General features: G+C 38.1%; 1 protein-coding gene across 1 annotated transcript in view; it reads left to right on the forward strand.

Annotated features, from left to right (window-relative positions):
• LOC5574324 overlaps positions 1-25,962 on the forward strand; it is a 98,296-nt gene that overhangs the window by 55,325 nt on the left and 17,009 nt on the right. Inside the window, exons 3-4 of the mRNA XM_021838897.1 lie at positions 22,723-22,888; positions 22,958-23,155. Of these exons, the coding sequence (XP_021694589.1) occupies positions 22,723-22,888; positions 22,958-23,155 (364 nt within the window). The remainder of the gene's footprint in view (positions 1-22,722; positions 22,889-22,957; positions 23,156-25,962) is intronic.

A 25,962-nucleotide genomic window follows, 5' to 3' on the forward strand; every position in this document is an offset into this window, starting at 1 on the left:
TTCAAAGGAAATCTGAAACATTTGAACGGGGTTTCACTTACCGTGATTATCAGAGTAAACATAATGTTATAATTTGAATCAAAGTTGGTTAATATAGTCATTTGTAACTTATGGGCGAAGTTTTGGATGAGAAAATCCACAAATTTTGGAGTTACGCCCTTTTGGAGGTGTAATCATTAAGAACACTAGAGTGAAATAGAATAATCAGGCATTCTAATATCGTTAATCATGTTCAAATGTTTTCAATGACACATTGTGCTTGTATGCCACAAAAATATTTCACAATTAGCTGATTTTGCTTAGGCTCAAGTGCTATAAGGAATTACGGAGCCAATTTCACCATGGAACCAAATTAGTTTTTGTAGCACAATATTCTGGCTAACTTGGTGAACCCATGTACGATGCAGATTAGTTTTCATGCAAATCATTGGTACATGTTATGTAACGAAACGTATGTATACGTATACGTCAAGGAATACTTTCAGACTTTTAGGTTATGGGTAGCAGTAGTAGAACAAAATTAACAACGTAAAAAGCATCGATACAAAATGAAAGAAAGAAAGTTTAGAACATACGTTATCATTTTGTTTAATGGAATTCAAAATCGTAGCACTTACAGAGCTTAATTTTAATTGTTTTGTCTTCGTCAGCTTGGGAAAGTTTGGATCGCTCTCCAAGTATGATTTTTTTCGTTTGTGTAGGGTGCTTTACATAGAAATCTTCAGTTTATGTAGGATTCGAACCATGTTATGTTTGGTAGACCAGCAGGTAACCAACAGGGCCACAGAACAATTTACGATTTTCCGATAACCAAAACTAGGATTTACGCAGAATTCATGAAGAACTCTGTTTTTTACCATATATTACAAATCTTTTTAAAAATATACCCCTTAACTCTGAATTCCATTACCCTAAATACCATAAACCTGAAGACCATCACATCGAGTTCCAGTTCGTTGTTATCACGGGGCATTTCAAGGTATTTGTATATTTGGGTCCATATCAGTCAGCGTTATAGTGCGTTCAGAGTGATAACACTTGGGTTAATGACATTCGGGGAAATTAAGTCCGAGGTTTAGTTATAGAATCATCTCAAGAGAATTTTGATTGTTAAGGCAGACAAGTAAAATAAGGCTTTTACTATTGCATTGTTTGTGTAATTGAAAAGACCGGGGAACCTTTAGGTGAAATTGTAGATTTGTGAAAAATCTAAATGAATTTGTGAAAAATACTACAAATTATAACAAAAGTATTGACAGTGGTCTTGAGTGACATAGGTTGGTCAATACTTACTTAGCAATTGAAGTTTATGTTCTGGGGTAGTACAAAGTTAGCCGACAAAGCCGAGAGGGTAGCTAGTTGGGCCATAGAAGTTCATGAATAATAGTACATACACAGACAAACAGACGTAACACTCTTTTTTATTCATAACACAGCAGATAGCGCCCAATTCTAATATTTTGTAGTTAGCCGACATGCCAATCGTGGCGCTCGCATCACTTTTGTTCGAGTTTGTCGTTTGCTCACTACCGCCACCTAGTTCGCGGTTGGCTAAATGAAGTATTTTTAGCATTGAGCGTAAATGTTCACGTGACAATGTTTGAAATTGATAATTGTTCGAGTTATTACGTCTGTTTGTCAGTGGTACATAATATGCTCCGTAATGTCTTATAGCACTTGAGCCTACGAAAAATCAGTTGATGGTAAAACACTTTTGCTGCATGTAAGTGCAATGTGCCATTGAAAACATTTGAACATGCTTGACGGTATTAGAATGTCTAATTATTCTATTTAAAATTGATGATTTTAATTATTACCGCTCCAAAAGGGCAGAACTCCAAATTTTGTTGATTTCCTCATTCAAAACTCCGCCCATAAGCTACAAATAACTATATAAACCAACTTAAAACCAAATTTTAATGGTATATTTCTTCTGGTAATCACGGCTAATGAAAACCCGTTCAAATATTTCAGATTTCCTTTGAATTTGTGGACTTAAACAAACAAAAAGGCGTAACTTCAAAACGGGCCCTACGATTTTTTTTTAAATTTTGCCCAAACACCCGAGCAAAGCTTGAGATCATATTGAAAACTAATTTTGATGTTGTGATGTCGTGGATTTTGATAACTCAGTTTGTTGTCATTTTGGTCGTTTTAACGGTTAAAATATCAAAAATGAGAGCAGAAAAATGTTCCCATGATATCAAATTGAAAACTCTCTTTGGTGTCAGTGGAAGCAAATTGAAAACAGTTTCTATTATCATTGAGAGCAAATTGAGAACTCATTGAGATATACACATTTTTGATTGATATGGAAATGTCCCAAGTAACAATTTAAAGCTGCTCAAGCGCTTTTATAACTAAGTCAAATCAGCCTTTATTTGAACAAAAGCTGTTCATAGCCTTCCCAAACTTTTATTCAGCTTTTAAACATCTAGTTCTGGCGATTTTATTCAGTCTTAAGCTGAATTGAAGCTATATGGAAGGTTGAATAAAGGTCTAGCTTGCTCTTATTCAAGTTTTTTTCAATAACGATAGTTCTATTCTTAGAACAGATGGCAACCTTCAAAAGCTTAATAATCGCTTATTCATCCATTATTCAACAATAAACCAAAAAAAGTTAAAATATATACAGGTGCATATATTTGGGTTTTGTCAATGCCGCTAATCCTTTGAAACACATAGTAGAGATATTAGCTGGAATTTAAAGATTATTAATAATGATCAATTGAGAATTGAACACAGATTCACTGTTTTATAGCCACTTACCTTGACAACTACTCCACATGAGACTGTGTGAACATCATTCAGAACACGAGAATAACTTGCCGACATGTCTGAATAAGGGCGATGTTAAAAGTTGCATAGAGGCAGGAGAAGCAATATCAGTGCTTCGCAACTTTTCAATTAGCTGTCAAAAGTGTGTTGCGATTTTTGTTTTAAAATAGAATCCTCGATAAACTTTAATCTGTTTAATTGTTGTCAACTAATTTTATGGTGGTTATAGTGAAAAATCAGTTATTTCTAACGCTTCGTTCAGTTAATGAAAATATCTCCGTGATCGAGTGTAGTATTTCATCTTGTTGTAACCCAAACTCATCGATGCAAAATTCAGGTGTTTTTTTTTATCGAGAAAAGAAATGCCTGTGTGCGTTTGAAGTATGTCCGCTTCGCGATGGGTGGATTTGTTGTTCAAAAAGTTTAATGAAACGGTTTTCAAATAAGCAGGACGTACATACATGAACGACCAAAACTTTGGTTGGTGTATTTTTGTTCCCGTACGATATGACAATTTTTCGACAGTAGATTTTAATTTGAATCAAGCTTTAAATAACCTTTAATCAGTGTAATTATTGCTTACTGAACAAAAGTAAAAACTGTAGATGAAAAAAGTTTGTTCAACTTGATATTCAGCTTTGAGTGTATTGCTGAATAAGATTGTTTAATAAGCTTTTCTTCAAATTATTGTTCAGCTGTCATGATGTTCAGCCTTGTACACTATTGTTCAGCCAATGTTCAGAAATAACTCTTGCTGTTCAGCTTTCATTGTTACTTGGGGTGGCTGTGACTAGATAAATGCTTTATTTTTATATTCTCATAGTATTTAAACATGTAGCACGAATAAACTTATAATTAAATAAAAAAAAAATATAAACAAAAATTTAAAATGATAGCCAAAACGAAAACAAAATATGATATCGAATATTTCATTGATAAATTGATATCAAATTATGATATCAACTTGATGCTGAAAACAATATATATTTTCAACTTGCTTTCATTTTGATGTTGGACTTTGCTCGGGCATGCAGCTTAGCTATAGAAAACGACTGGTGAGCACAGATTTGATGGAGATTTTTTTCTGATAATAACGGTCAGGGGAGCACCGTGATAACATAATCGGAAACATTGATATTTTTTCTTTGTTCTTTCTATTTGGTCAAATTAAAAATATCAATATGATTCGCTAATGGCCGGATTACATTAACAAAATTCGATCATGCTTGGATTTGAGTCAGAAATGTTTGCACTAATTCTTAAACTGATTCCACAGACAAACAGACGTAACACTTAGAACAAATCTCGATTAAAATCATAGTCACGAGGACATGTACGCCCAATGCTAAAATTAGTGTGTTTGGCCGACAGGCCAACAGATGGCGGTAGTGTATAAACGTCAAACGCGAACAAAAACGATGCGAGCGCTGCAGGTGGCGGATTGGCCACCTACCATATTTTTGAAGCGACCGTTAAAAAGGTGGTCGATGCAAAATGATGAGAGTGTGACGTCTGTTTGTCTGTGCTGATTCCTCCAGTTGCTACTTTACGAAATTTTCCAAAGATTCCTACGACAATTGGTCGAATGACATTTGATCGTAAGAACATTTGGTCTTCTTTCGTCTTCGTTTTAACCTTCGAGCTGTCGCGCTGTTGTACTTTGTACAACAGTTGTGATTTATATGCTATCATTTTGCAACGAAGAATTCTATCGACATCAAACTAAAATGTATTCCTCAAGAATCTTCTTAAGAACCCTTCTCAACAGGTTTTATTAACAGTGTGGCCCTTTATAATACGGTAAAATCAACAAATGTACATGGAAGTCGCATAATAATGAACGCACTATATACGGTTCAAGTAAACCACAGTTTGAAATAGATATATCTCAAAATCCAGATAATATAGAAACTTGGGGTCTTTAGTGAAGTTGTTCTGGTAAAAGGTAAAGGGCTATTGGATGGAACCTCATTTAATTCGGAATTTGATCGCTAGGTGGCACTAGTGGGCATGGAAATTTTACTTTTGTTTTGCAGATATATCAGGATCCTGACCATTTAGAAGGATGGCGTCTTCGGCAAAGTTGTTCGATAACTCAAGAACTATCATTGTTCGAGCTAATTGATTCAAAATTTTTCCACCAGGTGGTGCTAGTGAGCATTAAACTTTTGCAGATATCTCAAGAGCCTGACCACTTAGAAAGATAGTGTCTTCGGCAAAGTAGTTCAGTAGATCAAGGTCTATCATTGTTTGAGCCAAGAAATAGGATATTTTGCCACCAGGCGCCGCTTTTGCGGATACTGCTGGATCTTGATCTTAAGAAGTTCAAGGACTATCATGATTTTACAAAATATCGAACTTTAAGAATTAAACAAAGAAAGAATTAGAGCTACTGAACAACTCTGCCGTGGACACCATCTTTCTAAGTGGTCAGGATCCTGAGATCTGTGAAACACAAGTTTCATGCTCACTAGCTCCGCCTAGAGGCAAAATCCCGAATTTCTTGGCTAAAATGATAGCCCTTGAGCTACTGAACAATTTTGCCCAAGACATCATCTTTCTAAGTGGTCAGACTCCTGGGATATTCGCAAAACCAAGGGTATTGTACAAATTACAACGCGTGACTACTCGCGTTACAAAAATTCGCGCGACTACCGAAAGGATAAGCATCATAAAGAATGTACTCGAAAAAAAAATGAGACACAGAAAAATGATCGCCAAAAATTCATTTTAAATAGGATACAGCAGTTTCTCGATTTTATCACTGCTCGTTTTAATTTATTACTCGATTTTAGCACGATTTTCTGTTCGATTTCATCACGCATCAATAATCCCAAAGAATCCACTTATATCAATTTGACCCACCTCTTGCTTGCTTTTCATGTCATTCGCTTTATTTTTTCAACAAAAAGCTGAATATTATATGGTAGAAAAATACATTTTCATTATATCACGTTTCGGTATATCACGCCAAAAAATTTTGGATTCGTGATTTAATCGAGATATTACTGTACTTCTCAAATTTTCAGGGATTAAATAACTATATATTAGCTATGTTTCGGCGTAATTTATTTATTGAATTACCTCCCCCAAGCTGAATGCTCGTACATTTTTCTTAATACTGCTCATGACATCTTGGACGAGGCTTTGGCCATCTTTCTTACACAATTTATCCCAGTTTTTCTTCAAAGCATCATCGGTTTTGAATGTTTTGCGCTTCTCTTCAACTTCTTCTTCATTATCGCCCAAAACTTTTCGATTGGACGAAGTTCTGGTGTATTTGGCGGGTTCGCCTCTATCGGGACCACATTAACGCCCTTCGCTTCGTACCAATCCATCACAGGATTGGCGTAATGGCACGAAGCGAGATCCGGCCAGAATAGCGTGGGACCACGGTGAGAGCGGAGGAAGGGCAGCGAAGCGCTTCTGCAAGCATATCTCTCGATAAATCTGCCCGTTTATGGTGCCGGTTGTAACGAATGGCTTGCTGTACCGTCCGCACTTGCAGATCGCCTGCCACAACTTCTTCGCGAATTTGTCAATTTTTCTCTTCCAGAACCTCCAAGCGGGACGCACCGACAAAAAAAACTCGAGGCCATGGATTTGTTTGGTGTCCGCTTCGATGTACACCTCGTCGTTTATGACAAGACTGGTTGTACTGGTTGTTGAACTTGGTTCGAACTTCTCCAAAAAAAGAACCTCGAAGCCATGTCTCGGGTGGACAGGTTGGGGTAATTCTTGAAGTACTGCCTTATCTTCCGCGCCTTCTCTGGGTATTCCGTTTTCGGGTTTCGGCCGCTTTCAGTGCGTGGTCTTCGTCTCCACAATCATATTCACAACGCGGGACACGGTGGAATGGAGGATTCCAAGCCTTTTGCTGATCCATCTGTGCGACTGATCAGGATTATCGATCACTGCACCCAAGATTTTTTGGCGTAACTCTTCTTGTTTCGAATGCATCTTGAAAACAACTTGACAGATCGCAAAAAAAAAAATTGCTCATGTAAACATAACACTCTAAACCAGTATTACTCAAAGTTTCATTATGTTTTATCCACGCACGATAAAAAGTTACACCCAAAGCAAAGTGTCTCATTTTTCCGAGTCTAATCTTTACTTCATTTGGTTTGTCATTCGAAGCTAAACAAATGTCGAAAATTTGGATGGTTATTCGAATACACTTTGTACATGTTTTTTTTTCACATTGTCTGAAATATTTTTGCTTGTCTCAAAGATCAAATTATGTGTCTCTAGTAGATTTGGGATTGCTGTATCTGATGCCGTTCTCAGAAATGTTTCAGCACGTCACAATTTTAGGCTACAGGTCGCCAAAGTTGTTTGAAACACTGTTTTCATTGATGTACACATAAAATTTAAAGTATGATTTATCAAACTTTTTTGTGATCTAATCTACCAAGCATGCAATATATAACATTAACTTTCATCTAAGATAAAATTTGGTTGTAATTTCACGATTAAATTTATAATTAATCGATTTTTCCGGCATGCTTGCAGTCTCCATACAAAATTCTTCGTTTCTCTCATATGGCGAAATACAAAAATAATTTTTGAGCATCGAAAGTATTAAGAACTTTGTTGATAATAATTGTTATGTACATGAAGTTTAAATTCTGTGGCGAATTAACCGAATAAATTGCCATACAAGCTGGTAAACTTGCATGCAAGTTGGATGAAATAGTCAAATTTTGCAAATTCATCAGTCATTGGGTCGTATGAATAAAATGTAGTAAAGTTGAGTTTACTACATTCTCGGTAGTAAACGCTATATGTGGAACACGAGTGGAACATGTTTGTGTCATTTTCCTTTCTACACCTTTCGAACATACTACAAATAACGCATTGCTATGAATAAAGGTAGCATTTACTACAAAGCTACTGGTAGTTAGCTTCAGAGGTTGCTACACATGCTTTAAGATTGCGGAATTGAATGGAATAATTTACTTTTGAGTAAAAATCATGGGAAAACGATATGAGTTTTGATATTTCGGAAGGTATTTTGAGTTTTGCTTAGGAATTCTGAGGTTACGAAAACATTCGCCCCGCCAATGCTGAGATTCCGGTAAGATTACCGGCAGTAGCAATTTGTAATATCCGTGTGAATTCTGGCATTACGATAATTATGTTATTTTCTAGGAATTTTAGGTTGTCGGTAGGAATTCAGATATTTATAATGTAATTTGGAATTTAACTTGTAAACTCTGACATCTCAGATTTCCTTTTGAAATCCGGAATTCCTGTAGGAACTTTGAGTTTCCGATTTTTTATGATAATTCTGGAAGTTTAAATACCATTCTAGGAATATTGCGGAAATATTAGGAATCTGGTAAAAACTCTAGAATTGGGGTGGGAATGGGATTCCGAATATTAATCTTTTGGAATTCTGTGGGTATCTTTGAGACGGTATTTCTGTAAGAATCTATGAGATTGCGGTGGGATTCCTGCGAATTATTGTGTGAATATTTGTAATTCTGAAAATCAATCTTCGTAATTATTGTAAAAACCTTTGAGATTCCGTTGATCTCCAGTTCCGTTGGAATTTCAAAGCAAAGCTTTAATATAAACGATTTGAATGTCGGTAAATATTTTATAGATTTCAATGGGATTTTTTGTGAAATCGACAAGAATTTTGATAATTTCAAAGGGAACCCTGGTGTTTTAGGGGAGATCCTCATTGAACTCTAACGACTACCAATGGAATCACTAAAATTCCCATAAAAATCTCGACATTCTAAGTTCTAGACATTCCAAGGATACTATCAGAAACCCCACCAAAATAACGAGAATATCGCAGAAATACTTAGAACTTCCGGAATTCAACATGCTGTTAAGAAAACACACGAGGAGCATCAAAATTCTACCGCAATTTCACCAGAATCTCAGTACTGGTGCTAGAAAATATTTTGTTCCAAATTTGATAGCTGTAATCTCAAGATCTCTTCATAGATGTTAAGCTAGTATTTAAAAAATCATCAATCACTGGCGTTGGCGAAGGCCGAAAACCACCCAGAAAATTCTTTGATGTACCATCATCATAAAATCATAGACATAAAGAGAATACCAGACTAATCGCAAAATTACACTACAAATTTTGTCAAATAACAGCACCTTCATGATTTGTGCAAATTGTCGCGTAATCGATTAGATTCCATGCATTTTCTTCATATGCATGATTGTATTAATTTTTGGCGTCACTCTGAATAGATTGTTCTTTACGTGCAGAATCATTCTGCACTCTGAATGGAAATTTCTTAACGTGCAGCTTCAGTCACTGCTCATGTTCGAAAGTAGTGAGTACTACATGTTCGAAAAGTTTTTTATTCATACCAAAAGTGAAGTAAACTTTGTGGATTTTGTTTTTGAGTAGATGCTACATGTAGTAAAGTTTAAAGTTTTTTATTCATATCACCCATTATCTTAGAAACTAGACGTTCTATGATATTTTTGAAAACGACAATGGATTCAGCAACCCTTAATATAGTAAATAGCGGTATTTTGGTGCTTGAGAAAATAACGTGTTCCGCAGTGTAATTTATTATTTTCTTAAAATAACACCACTGCTTCTGCTCAACCAGATATCTTGTTTCTCATCGACGTGAACATAATGATTTTCTGAATTCATTATTCTTTCAAAACGTTAATGTTCTTTGTAATGACCTGCTGATTTGTATCTGATGGAAGCATTCGAAAAGGGTGCTCTGGAAGCTAACGGATGTGAGTAAGATTTTGGAATGCGCAAATCAGACTTAATACGGCAGAAAAAAGGCTTTTAGGAAAACCTTCATGGCGAAGTAAATTTTAAGTGTCGACAACAGAATACATTCTGCGTATTGTGACTTCCAGCTTAGCAACATTCCGTGAGCAAATATATGGTTTCGCTGACTGTGTGAATGATTTCGGATGAATAACAGAGTTTGCAGTGGAAGCTTTGAATGGTTATGATGAGAGCACGGAGAAAAAGATTGATCGAAAATAATAAAACCGAAAAATGTGCTTATTCTGCACAATGTGTTCAACATCTCTTCCTCAATGCCAACAAAGCAATTCTCGATGAAGATCTGGTAATAACACGACTAACTAACTGGATTTCTTTTACGAAGCGACACTATTCCCTTTGCTTTTATTCATTTATTTGCATTAAGTGTTGGTCAAATATTTCAAAAATATTGGAACCGTCTTTGAAGACTCATTATATTTGTTTGCCTTTTCTTTCTGTAGTTTTTGAATGTTCTATTGCATTGGCAATGCTTGTTTAATTTAAGGACTTTATGGACTCTCGCAATTTTTGACAGATTTTTTTGTAAAATGTGTGTGAATTTATAGTGCCATATTTGACTGTGGCTTGATTAAAAGAATCACTCAACTAGGGTTGTCATGTCTATTACGGCTTAACCAGCCGACGGTGTTTTGAAAATACCTGAAGGTCGTAGACACAAAAGTCAATTTGGACAAATTGAGATGTAAAACTGTGAAAAATAATAGAATCGTTCTGGTGGGCTTCGATCCCACGACTGCCAATACGCTAGACTGGGCGCGTAACGATTCTGCAGCGCAATCGGCCAACCTGAAACCAAAGTCCGTCACGACCCCATTTTCTCCTTCACAACCCTACATCTCCTTCGGCTCTCTAAGATGCCCAATTCGACTCTCCTAAGCGTGCTTACGAACAACAGTGAGAGATTTTATTTTAAGCGTCGCACTGTTGCCTTGTTTGTGCCACATGCACATGCAGAATCGTTACTCGTTATGTGGCGTAGTTGGTTAACGCGCCAAGTCTAGCGTATTGGGAGTCGTGGGCAAGCATGGAAAACACTCACTCAACTATTTCGTTTCCCTCACTCGCTTCCATGCACGGTCGGGAGCGAGAAAGCCGTTGCTTTAACCAAGCTGGACGTTTCAATTTCCAGTACCCAATCTGCTTCTTCGGCGAGCACGAGAAAAACGAAAAACGGCAACTGATTGAGTCGCTACCGATTCTGAAGCCGAAAGCAGCCGAATGCAATACCGAATGATTGTTTACATTCTGATCCCGTTCGAGTGGCATTCGGGTTTGAGTGCTGATGAGCGTTCACTGACTGGCAATCCACACCACGTAATGATTCAGTGAGTGGGAATCCGCTCACTCAGTTCAATGCATTCAGCGATTGGGTGCTAAATGCGTTCACTCGTGCCTCGCAGACACATGTGTTTTGGTATTCACTTCTCTTCGTGTTCCTTCCGATTCTCGCTTTTACACAATCGATTTCGATGCTTTCATGCTACATTTCACCCAGTACGATTCAGCTATTTTCCCATGCTTGGTCGTGGGATCGAAGCCCACCAGAACGATTCTATTATTTTTCACAATTTTACATCTCAATTTGTCCAAATTGACTTTTTAAAAGAATCAGTTTTTTCTCTAACTTCTATATACATATACATAAATTCTACGATGCAAAACCCAATGGTGCTTTGCGTATTATTTTAAGATCCTTGGAGAGTTTCAAGGGTGATCCTAAATATGAAGCAGCGTAAGATTTTTGAACAATTCATGGTATGTTCATGACGACTTTTTTGTAAGATTATTCGTCGAGGTTTATGTTTGCCACTATGACCTAATAATAAGATTCTTTATTTTGATGATTTGGAAGCTCAAAGAGACTGCAACTCTGAAAAGTTTGGGAACCACTGAATTAATTGAAGTGACGAAAGTCGGCTTGCTTCGATTTGAGATCAACTCTTCTCGACTCGCAGAACAAGTCTGAATGAAAAAGTTGTATAAAACGTAAAAAACGCAAGGAGTGGATCAATATGTTGGGAGTGTATAGTTCATTAAATTGGATAACAAAATAATGCTAAACACATATTAAATGCTGGACAAATGAATAGTACTGTTCCCAATTATTTATTCATTCTATGTATAAGAGACAAAATGGTAATCTCGACGATAATTCGAAGTACGCGTTAAACTTTCTTTTTATCCGATTTAGATTCGAGAAAAAGTTCTTTCGATAAAATGTCGGTTCGACCAGATGTAATATGTTTTCTATTGCAATTAAACTTTTCGACCAAATGTCCATTCCCGAAATGTACGTTCGACGAAACATACTTTCTACTAAACGTCATTCAAGTAAATGTCATTTGGCGAAAAGTCTTTCGACCTTATGTCATTGATTCGGAATTTTCATTTAGGTTTCTACAAGAATTTTTCTGTAGATACTCCAAGAAATTGAACTTAAAATTCCTGGAGGGGTATTCGAGGAAATCTATTAAGTACTCTTCCAGGAATTCCAGAGCTTTTCATTAAGTTACTCAAGACTTTTTCCTAGGATTTTCATTAGTATTTTATTACTTTTGCAATTCGTTCTATTTCTTTCTTTTTTTCAATTTTTTTGTTTCAGCGACAGTTTTTTTAGGGTTTTACTCCAGATCATACTACAGCAATTATGCCAGTCATTATTCAGAAAATTCTACAGTATATTATCCAGGGATTCGACTGTTGCTTTTTTTAATTATTTAGATAAATTGTTAGTATCTAGTAAATCTTCTAAAAGTTCCTCAAAAGTATAGAAGTTCTTTCAGAAACCTCTGTTTAACAAGGGTTGCTTTAGAATCAACAAAGCTTCATAGAAAGTCTATTTTATGATTTTGTAGAAATACTCACAAGATTTTTTTCAAAAATCATTTCAATATTTTGTGAAAATAATCTGCGTAATTTCCTTGGAAGAATTTCAGAGAAAAAACCTTCATTGGTCTCTGAAATTAATTCTTGAAGGAATTCTCGGAGAAATTCCTGATTCAAGCTTTAAATAAATCCTAAAATAAAGTTTCGAAGGACATCCTAAAAAAAACCGGAGACATCTCTGGAAAAATTACCAGGTGAATTCTTGAAGTTTTTTAAGGTAATCTTGAAAGAATTTCTAGGGAAACAGATTTTAGAATTATTAGAGAAACTGTTACTTCGAACTCTCTTGTAAAATTTCTGAATTTTTAAATGTTTCAAACAAAATTCTTAGAGGAACTTCTTGGGAATTCCGTAAAAATACTTGATGAACTACTGAAAAAATCTTCGGAATACTTTTTGAAATGAAAAAAAAAATTGTTAACGAGCACCTGCATTAATTTCTGATAAATTTCTATGAGAAATCGTATAAACATACATACAGTATTTTTAAAAAGAAAAAGAGAATATGAATATTTCATCAACATTTTCAAAGCTGTATGAAATCTGTTTTATATATGGCAGTATAAATTTGTTTCCTTCCATTGTCCTTTAAAACTTCACTTTACCTTTCTAGCACCTTCGAATTGGTGTAGAAGTCGATGGATGAATCTAACTTACAAAGTAACAAACCTAGAGAATTTTTTTCTTACTAGTGTGATTGAGGAAGAGCCTTTTTACAAATAAGAACGAGTTATACTATTGAATAAAATTGTATGCACTTCATCCCACGGAAGTATTCAATTCGCCTCGATAGGGGTATCTGGGGTAAAATGCGCCTCGGGGCAAAACGATGAATATTTTAGAAAAACTGAAACATTTTCCGAGGATTTTTTTTGTCAAATCAACAACAACCTTACCATAAGTATCTGATGAAAAATTGTTCCTAATTACATCACAAGTAGTCTTGAAGGGTAATATTACCCCCCATTCTCTAACCTTTTTATCTTTCAACCCAATTTTTTATCTCGTTTTCCGATATTTGATATGATATTATCATCATGAATGAATTCAGCAAGTCAAACATATATAGAACTCGGAAACTAACTTATTTTAACTTTAATGTGTTGTCATTTTATTGCCTTATCCCAAAAATACTTTTTGTATTGTCACGAAATAAATAATCCAAGAGAAATGTCAGATTCTACGAGAAATAAAACTCTTAACTGTTTATTCCTTTAAGGTGAAGCTGAATCGAAGCCAAATACCAAACTTCAAGAAGCAAAAATCTGGAGAACCGAACTTCCATTTGATCTGAAAATTTGATTGATTGGTCACTCGCTGATGGTGGCCAATCGATCAGGTTTTCAGTTCGCCGGTTCTCCAAATTTGTGCTCTTAAAAATCTGAGTTGCAACTTTGATTCATCTTCACCTTGTTCGTGTTTGTTGTTTTCGAGACACTAACAAGTCCTGAGAGAGTCAAACAGAGTATAAACAGAGATGACAACTTATCGAATAGAAATCAGGAAGTTCTCACAGAACTACGTTAAACTAACCCTCTCGTACCCAATGTTTGTTTATGAGTATTTCCGGATTTTCCGGCAATTTTCACAGTTTGCGAGGGTCACATTAAGGAACAAAGTTCACCTAACGGTTCCGGAGTTATTGTGTATTCTGGGAGGGTCAAAAATTGCTGTAATACTTACTTACTTACTTATTTGGCTTTACATCAATTATCTTGATAAAGCCTCGCCAACAATATTTCGCCAATTCCCTCGGTTCATGGCCGCTTCTCTCCATCCTCGACTGTGACCCACGCTCTCCAGGTCCTGGTGTACCTGGTCAATCCACCTAGCTCGCTGCGCCCCACGCCTTCTTGTTCCGACCGGATTCGTGGCGAACACCATCTTTACAGGGTTGTTGTCCGGCATTCTTGCAACATGCCCTGCCCAGCGTATCCTTCCAGCTTTAGCTACTTTCACGATACTGGGTTCGCCGTAGAGTTGAGCGAGCTCGTGGTTCATCCTTCGCCGCCACACGCCGTTCTCCTGCACGCCGCCGAAGATCGTCCTTAGCACTCGGCGTTCGAAAACCCCAAGAGCTTGCAAGTCCTCCTCGAGCATAGTCCACGCCTCATGCCCATAGAGGACTACCGGTCTTATGAGCGTTTTGTACATCGTGCATTTGGTGCGGGGGTGAATCTTTCTTGACCGCAGTTTCTTCTGGAGCCCATAGTAGGCACGACTTCCGCTGATGATGCGCCTTCGTATTTCCCGACTAACATTGTTGTCAGCCGTCAACAAGGATCCGAGGTAGACGAACTCGTCCACCACCTCGAAGGTATCCCCGTCTATCGTAACACTGCTTCCTAGGCGGGTCCTGTCGCGCTCAGTTCCGCCAACCAGCATGTACTTTGTTTTCGACGCATTCACCATTAGCCCGACTCTTGTTGCTTCGCGTTTCAGGCGGGTGAACAAATCTGCCACCGTTTCAAATTTTCTCCCAATAATATCCATGTCGTCCGCGAAGCAAACAAATTGTCCGGATCTCGTGAAAATCGTGCCTCGACTGTTAAGTCCGGCTCTCCGCATGACACCTTCAAGCGCAATATTGAACAACAGGCACGAAAGTCCGTCACCCTGTCGTAGTCCCCGCCGAGACTCGAACGAACTGGAGTGTTCGCCCGAGATCTTCACGCAGTTTTGCACACCGTCCATCGTTGCTCTGATCAATCTTGTGAGCTTCCCGGGAAAGCTGTTCTCGTCCATGATTTTCCATAGCTCTATGCGGTCGATACTATCGTATGCCGCCTTGAAATCGATGAACAAATGGTGCGTAGGGACCTGATACTCACGGCATTTCTGGAGGATTTGCCGCACGGAAAAGATCTGGTCCGTTGTCGAGCGGCCGTCGATGAAACCTGCTTGATAACTTCCCACGAACTCGTTTGTTATAGGTGATAGACGACGGAAGAGAATCTGGGATAGCACTTTATAGGCGGCGTTTAGGATGGTGATTGCACGATAATTTTCACACTCCAGTTTGTCGCCCTTTTTGTAGATAGGGCATATAACGCCTTGCTTCCACTCCTCCGGTAGTTGTTCCGTTTCCCAGATTCTGACTATCAGCCGATGCAGACAAGCGGCCAACCTGTCCGGGCCCATCTTGATGAGTTCGGCTCCGATACCATCCTTGCCAGCGGCTTTGTTGTTCTTGAGCTGTTGAATGGCATCCTTAACTTCCCCCATCGTGGGAGCTGGTTGATTTCCGCTGTCCGCTGTGCTGACGTAGCCATCGCCTTCGCTGTCCTGACCTTCTGTGCCTGTGTACTCTGCGCCATTCAGGTGTTCATCGTAGTGCTGCTTCCACCTTTCGATCACCTCGCGTCCGTCCGTCAAGATGCTCCCATCCTTATCCCGGCACATCTCAGCTCGCGGCACGAAGCCTTTGCGGGATGTGTTGAGCTTCTGATAGAACTTCCGCGTTTCTCGAGAACGGTACAGCAACTCCATCTCTTGGCATTCCACCTCTTCCAGGCGGCGCTTTTTGTCCTGGAATAGGCGGGTTTGCTGTTTCCGCTTCAGTCTGTATCGTTCCACGTTTTGCCGCGTACCATGCTGCAGCATTGCAGCCCGCGCTGCATTCTTCTCCTCTAAAACCTCTTGGCACTCCTCGTCGAACCAATCGTTTCTTGAGCTCCGTTCCACATATCCGACAACGCTTTCGGCAGCGTCGTTAATGGCTGCTTTGACTGTCCTCCAGCAGTCCTCAAGAGGGGCCCTATCGAGCTCGCCCTCATCCGGCAACGCTGCCTCAAGATGCTGCGCGTACGCATTAGCGACATCCGGTTGTTTCAGCCGCTCGAGATTGTACCGGGGCGGGCGTCGGTACCGTACATTGTTGATGACGGATAGTTTTGGGCGCAGTTTCACCATCACCAGGTAGTGGTCGGAGTCAATGTTGGCGCCACGATAGGTTCTGACGTCGGTTATGTCGGAGAAGTGCCGTCCATCGATCAAAACGTGGTCGATTTGCGATTCTGTCTGCTGAGGTGATCTCCAGGTGTACCGATACGGGAGGCTGTGCTGGAAATAGGTGCTACGAATGGCCATGTTCTTGGAGGCGGCAAAATCTATCAGTCGTAGGCCGTTCTCGTTCGTCAGCCGGTGGGCGCTGAACTTTCCAATCGTCGGTCTGAACTCCTCCTCCTGGCCAACCTGAGCGTTCAAATCTCCTATGATGATCTTGACGTCGTGGCTTGGGCAGCGGTCGTACTCGCGTTCGAGCTGCGCGTAAAATGCGTCCTTGTCATCATCAGTGCTTCCGGAGTGTGGGCTATGCACGTTAATTATGCTGAAGTTAAAGAATCGGCCTTTGATTCTTAACTTGCACATTCGTTCATTGATCGGCCACCACCCGATCACGCGCCTTTGCATATCACCCATCACTATAAAAGCTGTTCCCAGCTCGCGTGTGTTGCCGCAGCTCTGGTAGATGGTATGATTACCTCTAAACGTTCGCACCAATGCTCCTGTCCAGCACACCTCCTGCAGCGCTACGATGTCGAAACCGCGGGTCTTCAGTACATCGGAGAGTATGCGAGTACTTCCAATGAAGTTGAGAGATTTGCAGTTCCACGTACCGAGTTTCCAATCGCTAGTCCATTTTCGTCGCTGTGGTCTTTGCCGATTGTTCCGGTCCGTATTCTCTCGTTGACGTTCCTGTGCTGATGTGTTTTTACGGCTGGCTCGCAGGGCCTGACACCAACCCCCTAGATTTCCGGAGGACCATTCCCCCTAAATGTTCGGAGGGCCATAGTGCGCAGTTTAGCTTAGAGTCCTTCTCTGGCACTCGGACGATGATCAGCCGCCCCTGACATGGGGAACAGACGCTGTTGTGAGCCGCTCCTAACGTGGAGTACAGACGCTCCAGGTTTGCAAAAGCAAACCCCCCCTTCCCTGTCAGCATACGACCAAAGTTCCCACCGGGGGTTGGTTACCCGATCTTCCCCAAGGTTACTCGTACCCCGGCCAGTACCACGAGGAGGTAGGGATAGGAGTTGCTGGGCAAGAGGCTAAGGACCGCACAAAGGGGTCTATTTTATTCCTGCAGGTACGCGAGGTACCAATGGTACGCCATGCCCAGCCATTTACCGCGCTGTAATATGATGCATTATATCAGATTACTTGTCAAGAGACATGTAAAGTGGCGAACATGTCTGCTGAACCGGAACAAAATCGAAATGCTCGCGAGCATCAGAGAGCGGATTTACTCGTATCTGTCATGCTCGTGAGTAAACGAAGCTAACGAGATTCGTGAACGTGTTCGAAGCTGTTCAGAGTTTATTGCGCTTTTGGGAAAACAAAGCTATTTCCATTACGAGATTTCTGGTTTTCAATAATTGTTGACTACAAACTGGTAGTTCACTGTCGATTCGATGTATACACAATTCATTTGTCAGACAAAACCATAATAAATCACACCTTGTTCAGTTATTCGTGAGTAAGTGTTCACGACCTTTCGACTATTTCTTTTGGTCTGTTCTCCCGAGCAGGCGGGTGCAAACTTACTCACTTCAAGCCTGTTCGCGAGTCTATCATGTTTGTTTTACGTTGGTTTCCACTCGTGAGGTGCTTCGTGATGCGAACATTTCCGCCACTGTTTGTTAACTGATTAAATTCCATACACTATCGAAGTATTCAACCATTTAAAATTAACTAGGGTAAATGATGGCTTCGGCACCTTGAAGGTATTTTCGGCAGCACTAACTTATCCTCCTTGTTAAAATTTATCTACGGAACAATAGTTACCTTCAAAGTACTCAATATATTCCTTGAACTATAATCTTCCATGTAAACCTCATCTTTCACAAAAATATTATATAACATGGGATTTATCATTGAATGAAATAAATGCTTACGAAATTATCGTCATTCGTGAGCTGCCGAATAAAACAGCACAAGAACAGCTTAAGAAAAACTTACCATATTGAAAGGTCCAATTCTCCGCTCCAATACCAATTTGTCACAAAAGCTACGTACCGATCACTCATGCACTATTAAACTTTTGATTTGTCTATAAAACACTCGAAAATACTGATTTTTTATGCTTCAAATCACAATTCAAAATTAATGCATTTTGCTTTCCTCGGCAATCACTTTTTATTACGGGTATAGGTTGCCAGAAAACCATATTCAATTGCGGTGTATTTTTTATTCACAATTTATATTCATAGAAAAAATTGAACACAACTAATTAATTCATTGGAATTAGGCAACAAAGCATGCATTGGTAATAATTGAGCCTTTCAATACTTTCCTTATCTGAAGATTGTAGCGCATTAACTTCAATATACTGAGAAACATATAAAATATGCGTCTTTCAATAGCTTAACTATTTTGGCAACACTCCTGTTGTTCTACAGGCAATCAGAGGTTGATGTTTTTGTGTCAAGTCATAAGTACATTGATTTGCAAAGGGCCTATTCTGATTTTCTCATACACTGAGAATAAAATGAACGTAACAAAAAAAATGTAAAAATAGCCTGTAGAATTTTCAATTTCGCGTTACCTTTTAGCGATTTATTGCGCATAGACACTAGGGTGCGGCTTATTTTCCAAAAGTTCTCAAAATCAAAAATTCGTGTGCTTTTATGAATTCAAATTATACTAGGAGAGACACCTCAAAGCTTAAGCCAAAAATATTAAGATTTAAGCTCTCAAAACCAAAAATTTTTGTACTCTTATGAATTCAAATCATATAAGAAGAGAAACATCAAAGTTTGAGCCAAAAATATTAAGATTTAGGGGTGGCGCAAGCGTCTTGAAGGTGAATTTTCAAGTTATAAAAAATGGTCTTCAGTGAAGTCACCATAACTTCGGTTATTTCTAACCAATTTTGAAACTTTTAGCATCATTAATTTTAAAATTGAATTTGTGAAAACTTTGTAGAACATCAAATTTGTCTTAAATCGAAACAAGTCTTTGTTAAAAGTAGTTTTCTCGAAATTTTTCTTCATTTTACTGAATAATTCATATTTGTTTGACCATAACTTCATATATACTCAACCTATTTCAAATATTTGTACGTACATGTTTTTGAAGCTGTTTCCATACTGTTCATACAACACATTTTCCTAAAAAATGGTTTTGGCTTTGTTTTGTAACAAAAACTACCCAAAAACATGATTTTTTTGAAGAGAAAATCAAATTTCTTTGGATTATTTAAGTTTTTTTGCCAAAAATTACATTTTTTCTATAAAACATGTGTTTATAAAGCATTTTATTGCATTATAAAGCAAAAATATTGTTTAACTGACAAAAATAAAAAATCGTTAGAAAATCATGGTTTTGGTCAGTTTTTGTTGAATAACTTGATCAAATCATTTTTTTAGTGAAATGTGGCGTATGAAAAGTATGAAAACAATTAAGTAAGCTTCTAAACCATGCAAAAAGATTAGGAATCGATTGAGTATTCATGAAGTTATGGTCAAACAAAGATATTATTTTAGTAAAATGAGGAAACATTTGGAGTAAACTACTTTTTATTGAAACTAGTTTTGATTTTACACAAATTTGATATTCTACAAAGTTTTCATAAATTGTGTTTTTATGATAATGGTAGTGAAAGTTTCGAAATTGGTTAGAAAATACCGAAGTTATGGTGACTTCACTGAAGGCCATGTTTTATAACTTGAAAATTTACCTTCAAGACGCTTGCGCCCCCTTTAAATCTTAATATTTTTGGCTCAAACTTTGAGGTTTCTCTTCTAATATGATTTGAATTCATAAGAGTTCAAGAATTTTTGGTTTTGAGAGCATATGAAAAATAAGCCGCACCCTAATAAACAGTAGTGTGAGTAGCGAATAGGGGCATGCATATAACCCATTCAAATGCAATTCTAAAATTCAAGTAATCCGATAATCGTGTTCCGTGGATTATTCTTGCAGAGCACAATATTATGAATCAATTAACCATGACGTCACGCTGCAACTTCAAGGCTGGATTCGCACTTGCTTTAAGTTTATAACCATGACATGGCAATTTTTACAGTCAAAATGCTGCCATAGTGAGATTGAATACAAAAAATATTCGTTAAAATAAATGAAAACGAAATAAGGCAGCGTCCATTTATGACATAACGTTAAAATGTACAATTTTCGACCATTCCCCCCTCCGCAACGGTCTCTGTTTGAAAAAAATAAATTTTGTGTTTGAGCCGCAACGTTTGAGCCTACTCTCCCTCCTCCTAGAGCGTTACGTAATTTGTGGACGGCGCCTTAGTCTGCATAAATTTAGTGGCGTTGTGTATTCAATTTGACTCTCTGCTATCCTATTTATAACTGCAATTCTGTTCTCAGTGTAGTCTGTATTTTTCTGCTTTGGCCCTTTCAACGAGTAAAACATAATGAGTGACGTTTAATTTCAGGATTTGTCAACAAATACGAAAGGTTACCAATACATAAACTAGTTTTTGCGCAGTTTTGGATTGCCGAAGTGAACATTTTTATTGCCGACAATAGTAATTGCATTGCCGATAAAAGAACAAGTGCCTCGTGACTTTGGTGAGGAAAAATAGAAGATTAAGAGAATAAAATAATGTGTATAATAATTAATAAATGAAGACTGCTCAAGTGTAGTTAAGGTGTCTCCTGCTTAATGTTGTGCTCTATTGTTGCGTAAAATTGCCCACTTAAAAGTTCAGCTGCTTAGGCTGCCGACAATACGTAAGTTCCCCTATATGTGACCTCTGTAGAAAAAAAAAACATTCTACACATAAAAATAGCTACACCGAAAGACCTGAGTAGCATTTCTGGTCTTATCGTGGATACATATATGAATGGTCTGAAAATCTTATTAAAACCAAAATTATTACAAAAACCTGTTAAATTCCGTCCTATTTGCTTATCTTTCGGCAGATAGATACACATATTTGAATACTGATTGTTGATCATTTAATTCATTATTTGGCAAATCATAAGGTTTGAGGAGTCACACAAATTCTTTCGATAACATCGTGGGACCAGAACATATCTAGCACAAATAGACAAATTATCGTGCTTTCAGAGGTCACAGATTCTTAACTATGTATGATTGTGCACATCGATAGTATTCATCTATAAAACTATCGAATATAATCAGCCAATAATTCAAATTATTGGACACATCGTAATCCAACAGTGGTTTTCCCCAACGAAATCCGTAATAACTCCGGAATCGTTAAGTGAACCGATTCCATAATGAGGTCCAAATTGTTATTTGAAAATCTTTAATAACCGATGTTCGGTTAGAAAAGGTTAAACTAACTCTTGAAATTCCAACGCTAAGAGCAGTTATCATAACGATCATCACAATGCATGCTTTCCGTTAACGATGAGCAAAAATCGATCATCAACAAAGACGACCTCTGTTAAATTACATTTACACCAGGAAAAAAGCGAAAACAGGGGGAATCGTCGTTTCCTGCTGTTCCTCTCAGCACATCATAGCAGGCTTATTTAAAAATCAACCCGAGGCGCGTACTGAAATGAGCAACCTGTAGGTACGCAATGTGAACGGCAGCATGATCGAACGAAGGTGGCGGTGACCTTCCGACTGTTCACCACGACTACTGCGATCGCTCCGGGTCGATCCCTTGCGTTTAAATCCCCCTTTAATGAGTTTGAACTCTTCCTGTCCTGTCGGACCTGCTTTTCGTTCGTTGTGTTGTTTCTTTCAGTTCGATAAAATTTACGATCACCGACCGACCGGACGATGGGAATGTGTGTTGCTTTTTTTTCGTATTGCTTTTGTAGCCACATCCGTCGTTTTGGTCGTCGAAGTCACTCGATTTTACATGCAAACTCCCCCGAAAGGCTCCTCGTTTGTAAATGCGAACATCTTGTCTATTGCGCCTTTGTTTGTGTGTATATTTCGTTTTGATTAACATTTTTTGAACTTTTATCTTTTCCGTTTTTCTAGCCACTGGCTCCTCATTTACATACATGAATATGTGTTTTTCTTTAATTTTCTGTTTCTTCCCACAAGGAAAAGCCGTTACATTATATTTACTAATGCGTTCCCTCAGATTTCCCATATGTTCGCTTGCATTTACCTACGATTTCAACTGTTGTTTTAATTTATCTAATTAACTCGAATTTTATTCAAACCTATCTGGGTCGAACTGTCACTAATCGAACTTTCTTCCCCGGTGCGTTTTGCGGGCTGCGATTTGTCCGCTTGTTTGTTTTCGTTTTCGTTCTCTTTTTTCTCTGTTCGCCGAATTTCCGCACTTTCCACGCAACAGGTCACGGTGGAGTTAACCAGTTGGGTGGAGTCTTCGTGAATGGGCGCCCCCTACCGGACCTGGTCAGGCAACGAATCGTCGAACTCGCCCACAACGGAATCCGTCCCTGTGACATTTCCCGGCAGCTGCGCGTCAGCCATGGTTGCGTCTCGAAGATTCTGTCCAGGTTGGTTCATGGCCTACTGATATGATGAATTACATTTCAATTAACGATCGAACGCTTATTCGCCTTCAGATATTATGAAACGGGAAGCTTCAAGGCGGGTGTCATCGGTGGATCCAAACCGAAAGTGGCCACGCCTCCAGTGGTAGATGCAATAGCTGCCTATAAGCTGCAGAATCCAACTATGTTTGCGTGGGAGATTCGCGATAAGCTGCTTGCGGATGGAATCTGCGTCCATGACAACGTTCCCAGCGTTTCGTCCATCAATCGGTAAGTAGGCGAGTCTATTTTTTTCAAATCGGTTTCTGAAAGAATTTTATTATCAAATTTGGCAACCATGCGAATTTAATTCATTCTCAAATCGAATCAAAATCTAAATTCTTTCTAGTTGAAATCGAAATTGATCTGGATTTGGATCTTTATTCACATTTGAATATGGATTTGGTCCAAATCATTTGGATTTGTATTAACCTTCCGGTTGTCGCGCGATTTATTGTAACGCGAGTAGGGTAAATTATGTATTTTGGACAGGCTAAGGATATGTCTGGAAACGGCGATCGATTAACTGCCTTAGATACTAATATTTTATTATGTTATGATACTTATATGCTTAATGTATCATTGTTTTCTGAGTTTCTGAAGCGAAAAAGCTTACAAACTGTAGCAATAGGTGCCAAAATAGCGTTTTTTAATTGCCTGTCTGTTATACATTTCGGACATCAAATATACATTTTGGACACCCTCATGTGAATATAATTTGGACAGGGGCGTTATCTCACTATCTATTCAATGGTTTCTTAAAAGAACGATCATATCATAATGTTTGAAGAGTTTACATGTGACTTATGCATTTTTTCGCTTATTGGATGTGTAGATTAGTGATAATCTATAATTTCATTTCATGGAAGCAAATATCATCAGATCCACGAAATACGCCTGCAAGTATGCATGCATGCGACATTCCAGTGCGTTTCATCAGATGGCCAAATTAAATCAACTGAACAAAAACCGTAATCTATTTTGGACACCACCTGATTGATGCCTCATATACTAATGTTAAGATTTTAGATGAACTTAGCTTCAAGTTTAGACATATTTTATCATATTGCCGCCTTTAAACTTTTTATGAATGCTTATTCTGAGCGCTATTATTGCGTTTAAAGTATGTTCTTGAAACATACATCCTCTTGCATTCGTAGGTTTCACAGGTGTTCTTTTGATACAATTTACAGTTTTGATATTTTTGAAGCCAATTTGTAATTGTTATGAAATTGGTCATCATTATTAAGTAGCATAGTGTATTAATAATGCAATACATGATTTTCCATACATAAATTCCTTATCATCTCATTGTAAATGAGCATAGAACAAGCAGCCTGTCCAAATTATATGCATGTCCAAGTTATATACGTTACCCTAGTCGCGCGTTGTACTTTTGATGGCGTCTTCGGCAAAGTTGTTCAGTGGCGCAAGGGCTATAAGTGATTGAGTTAGTTGATTCTTAATTTTGCCAACAGGTGACGCTAGTGAGCATGAAATATTTGTTTTGCAAATCTCACGATCTTGACCACTCAGAAAGATGGCATCTCCGGCAAAGTTGTTGAGTGGCTCAAATCCTTTCTTTGTTTAATCCTTGAAGTTCGAGGTTAGCTAACATAATGATGGTCCTTGAGCTACGCATCAACTATGTCGAAGATATCATCTTTCTAAAAGGTCAGGATCCTGAAGTATCAGCAAAACAAAAGTTTCATGCTGACTAGCACCGCCTGGTGGCAAAATTTTGAATCAACTAACTCGAACAATGATAGTCCTTAACATACTGAACAACTTTGCCGAAGATGCCATGCTTCTAAATGCTCAGGATCCTGAAATATCTGCAGAACAAAAGTAAAAGTTCCATGCCCACTAGTGCCACATAGCGGTCAAATTCCGAAATAAATGTGGTATCATCAGATAGCGCTTTACCTCCAGAACAACTTTACTGAAGCCCCTATGTTTCGAAATTATATGGATTTTGAGATATACCGATTTAAATTGCGATCTACTCATTATTATGCGATTTCTATGTACATTTGTTGATTTTACCGCATTATAAAGAGCCATACAGTAAACAAAAACTATTGAGTATTGTTCTAAACAGTGTTGATTGACTCACACTCAAAATCTCAATCAATACGCTCTCCCATGAGAGCAAACTCATTAGAGATCTGCTTCGCAAATCTCACGCTTGAGATTTTGATGCAAAATCAACTCAATCAACTCAAACCGTTAAAAAAAGTTTCAGTCGCAAAACCCGGCAAAAATTCGTGAAACCCGAATGTTGTTGAAAGGATTAACATAATTTTACCAGACTAACAAGAAATTATTGCCGTGTGTGAGTAAACCGTGGAAATACGAGACAATGAGTTAAAAAGGTGAACCAACTCATCCATGATTTTTTGACTGCTGAGTTGCATGATTGACAACTCACATATGAAAAATCTCAAGCGTGAGTTGTGAGAAATTGAGTTTTTCACAACACTGGTTCTAAAGAAGATTCTTGAGGAAAACACTTTGGTTTGGTGTCGATAGATATCTTTGTTACAAAATCATAGCATACACACACCCCAAAAATCGTGCGATTTTACGTCTTTTGCGAGCCAAAGGACGTGAATTTGTGTCACATTTTAAATACGATGGTGTCTGATTCGGAAAATGTCAATCATACGGGCATCGCTTTCATGGCCTTCATCAAGTAAAATTACATTTTTCTTTCAATACATCTTTCAGAACCCATTTTTACGTCATTTCATCGCTTACATCATGTGGCATTCAGTCATAATGTGAATTACGTCCGGAATGATTCTCATTATTTTTAAGAGTGTATGAATCACAACTGTTGTACAAAATACAGCCCGAAGGTTAAATTTTGAATATGGATCTAAATTATAATCTGAATTTGAATCTGGACTTAAGTCTGGATCTGTATTAGAATCTAAAAGGACTTCAGTTATCGATTCGGGACTGACATTAGTTCTAGTTCTTGAAGATAGTCTGGATATGGAAGTAGATTCAGATTTCATTTAAATATGGAATAA

The sequence above is a fragment of the Aedes aegypti genome, chromosome 1 (assembly GCF_002204515.2).
Source record: "Aedes aegypti strain LVP_AGWG chromosome 1, AaegL5.0 Primary Assembly, whole genome shotgun sequence".
NCBI lineage: Eukaryota > Metazoa > Arthropoda > Insecta > Diptera > Culicidae > Aedes > Aedes aegypti.